Source organism: Babylonia areolata, chromosome 25 (genome assembly GCF_041734735.1).
Source record: "Babylonia areolata isolate BAREFJ2019XMU chromosome 25, ASM4173473v1, whole genome shotgun sequence".
NCBI classification, from domain to species: domain Eukaryota; kingdom Metazoa; phylum Mollusca; class Gastropoda; order Neogastropoda; family Buccinidae; genus Babylonia; species Babylonia areolata.
Genome location: NC_134900.1, coordinates 6,598,471 through 6,605,970, shown reverse-complemented (window position 1 = coordinate 6,605,970; position 7,500 = coordinate 6,598,471). Strand labels below are relative to the sequence as shown.

Below are 7,500 nucleotides of genomic sequence, written 5' to 3'. Positions count from 1 at the left end.
TTAACTACTACCACCACCACCACCACCACCATCACCACCATCATTGTTTTGTTGTTGTTAACTACTACTACCACCACCACCACCACCACCACCACCATTGTTTTGTTGTTCTTTGCATTGCAATTCACTGATCTCATCTTCAGCTTTTTATTTCTTCTGTCATCTTCAATCAGTTCAGTTTCAAAGAAGTTGCCCAAAGCCTGCAGACTGATCCATACATGCTACCCCACATCTGCTGTTAAAACTGAAGAAAAAGAACAAGGAAAGGCTGGGGCGCATGCCTCATCTTCACAATGTAAACCCAACGCACTAGTAGCTGTTAGATACACATGTATTGTTAAAATGTATGTATGCAGTGTGTGTGTGTGTGTGTGTGTGTGTGTGTGTGTGTGTAGTCACATTTTGGTGTGTGTATGTAACATAGATGTAATGTTTTATGTTAACGAAGCGTTTTTGTAAAGCACCTAGAGCAGATTTCTGGATAGTGTGCTATATAAGTATCCATGATTATTATTACTATTATTATTATTATAGTCAACAGGCCTTGAGGGCCTGTTCTTTCTGTAAAACATTAACTTAGAAGGGTGGGAAGAAAATGTAAAAAAATGAAATAAACTTGTGATTACAATAAACTATAGGAAAGAGAAAGAATCACATAGGGAAAATTATTGAAATAAAACAAGAAAAGTGGACCATACTAATCGAACCCATGCACATGCACACTAACACCAGCGTGCATTTAAATGCACCAGCATACACACACATATGCACACACACACACACACACACATGGAAAAACACAAAGCGGTATATGCAACAATTTGTAGCCTCAGGAGTCATATACACCGGCCAAGGCCCAACCAGGACCCACCCTACACACACACACACACACATGCCTTATGCGCGGTTCACAAACACATGAAGTGCCACTCAGCAGGATTACGCATGCACATATACACATGTGCACATACCACACACACACAAGCGTACATCTTCTCTTCTTGGTAGTCCATCGGTTTCGATGATGACAGCTTGCACAGCAAGTGCCTGTGGAGTGCAGTTCTTGAACAGCATGGTCGTTCACGGTGGGGGCAGGGGAACTGCCCTGGTTCAGCTAGCACAGTTGCTGCTTTCTTCCTCCTCTCATGGACCTCTGATATCTGTGATGTCTGCATGCCTGCTTTGAAAGAGCACGCCAGCCAAGCCTGTCCTGCACAGGGTGCTCAAGCTGCCTTGGGGACATCCCAGCAAGGGCTCAGATTCATCAACAACCCTCCGCCCCCCCCCTTCCATCCCCCCCAGTACCCCCCCTCCCCCCCAGCCCTCCCCCCTCCCTCACCAAAAAAACCCACCTAACTGCAACACTGTGTTATAATTTTGACCCACATTGTGTGTGAAAATACATGAGAGCCAAAAAGGACATTATTCTTTTTTTTTTCTTCTTCACTACATATCTATGTATAATTGTACACCTTCCCCAAACATGTACCTGTATCTGTGGACAACACTGAAAAAGGACACACATACACATTCAACACATCCCTGTTTTAGTTGATAATGTCAGCTTGACTTCCTCTTGTGTGATTGTTTCTTGTCCCTAAAAGACCAGGATCTATTTCTAGCTCTGTTGAAGGATCCGTTATAGCTGATTATTACCATCGCAACAGTGGTGTTACAAGAACTGACTATGCGTATCCTGATGATTACACACACGACCAGATGGCTGTTGTGATCAGGAAGTCTGGGCTGGACTGATCATTGTAACAGACACAGACAGAACTATGTAGACATGCCGGCAGCCTTTCTGTGCATGAGAGATACCAGGATATGACAAGGGCGGACAGGAGTTTAGAAAAAGAAAAGAAAAAGAAAAGAGAAAAAAAGAAAGGAAACACACATACAAAAGCAATGGTATCTCTGCACGTTCTACTGCTGTCCGCCATACATATGATTGAAAGACAGAGAAAGGGAGGCGGCAGAGCGAGAGAGAGACAAATATATATATATATATATATATATAGAGAGAGAGAGAGAGAGAGAGACTGAGACTGAGACAGAGAGAGAGAAATGTGGAGAGAGTTTATGAATCCCACAGAGAGAGAGAGAGAGGAGGGAGAGAGAGAGTGGAGAGAGAGAGAAAGAGAGAGTGAGAGAGAGAAAGATGTGGAGAGAGTTTATGAATCCCAGAGAGAGAGAGAGAGAGAGAGAGAGAGAGGAGGGAGAGAGAGAAAGATGTGGAGAGAGTTTATGAATCCCAGAGAGAGAGAGAGAGAGAGAGAGGAGGGAGAGAGAGAGTGGAGAGAGAGAGAGAGAGGAGGGAGAGAGAGAAAGATGTGGAGAGAGTTTATGAATCCCAGAGAGAGAGAGAGAGAGAGAGAGAGAGAGAGAGGAGGGAGAGAGAGGGAGCGGAGAGAGAGAGAAAGAGTGAGAGAGAGAGAAAGATGAGGAGAGAGTTTATGAATCTCACTGAGCGGTAAGAGTGCATGAGTTGGACTTTGGTGTGTGTGTGTGTGTGTGTGTGTGTGTGTGTGTGTGTGTGTGTGTGTGTGAATCTTGTGGTAATGGCAGAAGTAGCATCAACAATAGATGCAGTAGTCATTGCAGGTCCAATAACTGGTGGTACAACATGTTGCTGTGCTGTTGTAGGTTAAGTGGTGGTACACCATGTTGCTGTGTTGTTGTAGGTTAAGTGGTGGTACACCATGTTGCTGTGTTGTTGCAGGTTAAGTGGTGGTACACCATGTTGCTGTGTTGTTGCAGGTTATGTGGTGGTACACCATGTTGCTGTGTTGTTGCAGGTTAAGTGGTGGTACACCATGTTGCTATGTTGTTGCAGGTTAAGTGGTGGTACACCATGTTGCTATGTTGTTGCAGGTTAAGTGGTTGTTCACCACGTTGCTGTGTTGTTGCAGGTGAAGTGGTGGTACACCATGTTGCTGTGTTGTTGCAGGTTAAGTGGTGGTACACCATGTTGCTGTGTTGTTGCAGGTTAAGTGGTGGTACACCATGTTGCTGTGTTGTTGCAGGTTAAGTGGTGGTACACCATGTTGCTGTGTTGTTGCAGGTGAAGTGGTTGTTTACCATGTTGCTATGTTGTTGCAGGTTAAGTGGTGGTACAACATGTTGCTGTGTTGTTGCAGGTTAAGTGGTGGTACACCATGTTGCTGTGTTGTTGCAGGTTAAGTGGTGGTACACCATGTTGCTGTGTTGTTGCAGGTTAAGTGGTTGTTCAACATGTTGCTGTGTTGTTGCAGGTTAAGTGGTGGTACACCATGTTGCTGTGTTGTTGCAGGTTAAGTGGTGGTACACCATGTTGCTGTGTTGTTGCAGGTGGTTGTTTACCATGTTGCTATGTTGTTGCAGGTGAAGTGGTTGTTTACCATGTTGCTGTGTTGTTGTAGGTTAAGTGGTGGTACACCATGTTGCTGTGTTGTTGCAGGTTAAGTGGTTGTTCACCACGTTGCTGTGTTGTTGCAGGTTAAGTGGTTGTTCACCACGTTGCTGTGTTGCTGCAGGTTAAGTGGTGGTACACCATGTTGCTATGTTGCTGCAGGTTAAGTGGTTGTTCAACATGTTGCTGTGTTGCTGCAGGTTAAGTGGTTGTTTACCATGTTGCTGTGTTGTTGCAGGTTGCAGTGTGTGTCCAGCATGGGCCTACAATGGTGAGTGGTTGACAACTGATGGCACAACTGTCTCTGTCACCTCTTCCACCCCTCTCTCTCTCACCCTTTTCCTGCTACATTATGTTGAATGTATGGGTTGTGCTGAGGCCAGGGCCAAAGAGGAGGGGGTCATTCTCAAATTCATCAAAATCCTCCCCCCTCTCACCTCACCCTCCTCCCTCCCTCCCTCCCTCCTTCACCTCCCCTTCACCTTACCCTCCTCCCTCCCTCCCTCTTTCACTTCCCCTTCACCTCACCCTCCTTCCCTCTTTCCTTCACCTCACCCTCCTCCCTCCCTCCTTCACCTCACCCTCCTCCCTCCCTCCCTCCTTCACTTCCCCTTCACCTCACCCTTCTCCCTCCCTCCCTCCCTCCTTCACCTCACCCTCCTCCCTCCCTCACCTCACCCTCCTCCCTCCCTCCCTCCTTCACCTCACCCTCCTCCCTCCCTCTTTCCTTCACCTCACCCTCCTCCCCTCCCTCCCTCCTTCACCTCCTCCCTCTTTCCTTCACCTCACCCTCCCTCCCTCTTTCCTTCACCTCACCCTCCTCCCCTCCCTCCTTCACCTCCTCCCTCCCTCCTTCACCTCACCCTCCTCCCCTCCCTCCTTCCTTCACCTCACCCTCCTCCCTCCCTCCTCTTTCCTTCACCTCACCCTCCTCCCCTCCCTTCCCTCCTTTATCTTCCCCTTGCCTCGCTCCCTCACAACCTCATCCCCCCCTCATCCCCCACCTTCTTTCCCCTTACCTGTGCAGACGACCCGTGCATGATCTATGGCACCATTGAAGAATCGTGGAGAGATCCGTCCGCGGATGCGCCCCTGGGTCGCTGCGATGACAGGAACCTGGAGGGCTGGTACACCTTTCTGCTGGCCGGCGACAATGCCATCATCCCCACCACCTGCATCCAGGTACGCCACGCTTTTCCTCCTTTGCACCTGTATACAGGTACACATGACTCATTTCACTTTACTTCATTTGCACCTATATACAGGTTCGCCTGAGTTACTTTACTTCACTCACACCTGTATACAGGTACACATGACTCATTTCACTTTACTTCATTTGCACCTATATACAGGTATGCCTGAGTTACTTTACTTCACTCACACCTGTATTTTGGTACATTTGACCTACTTTATTTCATTTGCACCTTCACCCAGGTGCACATGACTTGTACTGCTTTACTTTATTCATATCTGCATTCAGGTACATCTGTCTTACTTTACTTCATTTACACCAGTATACAGTTACAACTCACTTGGGGAGAGGGATTGGGCCCTGTGAGAAACATTAGGGAGAAGAATTGAGCCCTGTGGGAAAGGTTAGGGAGAAGAATTGAGCCCTGTGGGAAAGGTTAGGGAGAGGGATTGGGCCCTGTGGGAAAGGTTAGGGAGAGGGATTGAGCCCTGTGGGAAAGGTTAGGGAGAGGGATTGGGCCCTGTGGGAAAGGTTAGGGAGAGGGATTGGGCCCTGTGGGAAAGATTAGGGAGAGGGATTGAGCCCTGTGGGAAACATTAGGGAGAGGGATTGGGCCCTGTGGGAAACGTTAGGGAGAGGAATTGAGCCCTGTGGGAAAGGTTAGGGAGAGGAATTGAGCCCTGTGGGAAACGTTAGGGAGAGGAACTGAGCCCTGTGGGAAAGGTTAGGGAGAAGGATTGGGCCCTGTGGGAAAGGTTAGGGAGAGGGATTGAACCCTGTGGGAAACATTAGGGAGAGGAATTGAGCCCTGTGGGAAATGTTAGGGAGAGGAATTGAGCCCTGTGGGAAAGGTTAGGGAGAGGGATTGGGCCCTGTGGGAAAGGTTAGGGAGAGGGATTGGGCCCTGTGGGAAAGGTTAGGGAGAGGGACTGGGCCCTGTGGGAAAGGTTAGGGAGAGGGATTGGGCCCTGTGGGAAAGGTTAGGGAGAGGGACTGGGCCCTGTGGGAAAGATTAGGGAGAGGGATTGGGCCCTGTGGGAAAGGTTAGGGAGAGGGATTGGGCCCTGTGGGAAAGGTTAGGGAGAGGGATTGGGCCCTGTGGGAAACATTAGGGAGAGGGATTGAGCCCTGTGGGAAAGGTTAGGGAGAGGGATTGGGCCCTGTGGGAAAGGTTAGGGAGAGGAATTGAGCCCTGTGGGAAACGTTAGGGAGAGGGATTGGGCCCTGTGGGAAAGGTTAGGGAGAGGGATTGGGCCCTGTGGGAAAGGTTAGGGAGAGGGACTGGGCCCTGTGGGAAAGGTTAGGGAGAGGGATTGGGCCCTGTGGGAAACATTAGGGAGAAGAATTGAGCCCTGTGGGAAAGGTTAGGGAGAGGGATTGAGTCCTGTGGGAAAGGTTAGGGAGAGGGATTGGGCCCTGTGGGAAACATTAGGGAGAGGGATTGAGCCCTGTGGGAAACATTAGGGAGAGGGATTGAGCCATGCGGGAAACATTAGGGAGAGGAATTGAGCCCTGTGGGAAAGGTTAGGGAGAGGGATTGGGCCCTGTGGAAAAGGTTAGGGAGAGGTATTGGGCCCTGTGGGAAAGGTTAGGGAGAGGGATTGGGCCCTGTGGGAAAGGTTAGGGAGAGGGATTGGGCCCTGTGGGAAACATTAGGGAGAAGAATTGAGCCCTGTGGGAAAGGTTAGGGAGAGGGATTGAGTCCTGTGGGAAAGGTTAGGGAGAGGGATTGGGCCCTGTGGGAAACATTAGGGAGAGGGATTGGGCCCTGTGGGAAACATTAGGGAGAGGAATTGAGCCATGCGGGAAACATTAGGGAGAGGAATTGAGCCCTGTGGGAAAGGTTAGGCAGAGGGATTGGGTCCTGTGGGAAAGGTTAGGGAGAGGGACTGGGCCCTGTGGGAAAGGTTAGGGAGAGGGACTGGGCCCTGTGGGAAACATTAGGGAGAGGGATTGGGCACTGTGGGAAAAATTAGGGAGAGGGATTGGGCCCTGTGGGAAAGGTTAGGGAGAGGGATTGGGCCCTGTGGGAAAGGTTAGGGAGAGGGATTGGGTCCTGTGGGAAAGGTTAGGGAGAGGGACTGGGCCCTGTGGGAAAGGTTAGGGAGAGGGACTGGGCCCCAAGGGAAAGGCTGGGGACAGGATTCTCTATGGAAAAGGTTAGGGACAGGGTTGAACCCCGTAGAAAATGTACGGGAGAGGGATTGAGCCTTCCAATGCTGAGGCCCTAGAATACAGCCGACATGAAACCACTGTCCCCCCGAAGGCACACTTGTAAAGGTTACAGAGGATCCTTTCCAAGCTTTAGCTAGCTTTTTTTCTTCTTCTGTGCACCAGGACAACAGCTGTGGGGCGAATATCCCCCGCCATGTGGACCTGGAGGGCCAGTCGATGCCGGGGGTCGGGCAGGAGATCAACGCCTCGCTGTGTGGGTCCTTCGTCGTGCTGGGCGCCATGGACTGCTGTGTGTACCGGCAACGCATCGCCATCCGCCACTGCTCCTCCCCCGAGGCCTACATCTACTTCCTCCCCCCGCCCCATGTCTGCTCTTCCGCCACCTGCGTCGTCCGTGAGTGGAGTGTTTGTGTGTGTGTGTGATCTGGGTGACGTGATTGCGGATTGGAGTCAAGTGAAGAACGAATGTGTTGAAATAAATCAGCAATGTTACAGGTTAGAGAGAGAACAGATGAGGAGGTGGGTGGGGTGGGTTGGGGTAGGGATGGGGGGTTTGGGGAGGGTTAGATGGATGGTATGGTGTGTTTGTGTATGTGTGTGTGTGTGTGTACGTGTGTGAGTTAAGGGTTGTGTGGGTGGTGGGTTGGAGGAAGGAAGGGGTGATGTGTGTGTATAGGGGGATTGTGTGTGTGTGTGTGTGTGTGTGTGTGTGTGTGTGTGTGTGTGTTAAGGGTTGTGTGGG

At 50.1% G+C, this 7,500-nt stretch overlaps 1 protein-coding gene across 3 annotated transcripts in view; it reads left to right on the top strand.

Moving 5' to 3' along the window:
- The window catches only part of LOC143299421 (uncharacterized), a 35,189-nt gene that overhangs the window by 2,450 nt on the left and 25,239 nt on the right, over positions 1–7,500 (top strand). For all 3 annotated transcript variants that reach the window (XR_013057535.1, XM_076612605.1, XM_076612606.1), the window contains exons 2-4: positions 3,630–3,662; positions 4,419–4,573; positions 6,921–7,152. Coding sequence is in view for 2 of the 3 variants with exons in the window: in XM_076612605.1 (XP_076468720.1) it covers positions 3,630–3,662; positions 4,419–4,573; positions 6,921–7,152 (420 nt within the window). In the remaining variant the exon portion in view is untranslated. The remainder of the gene's footprint in view (positions 1–3,629; positions 3,663–4,418; positions 4,574–6,920; positions 7,153–7,500) is intronic.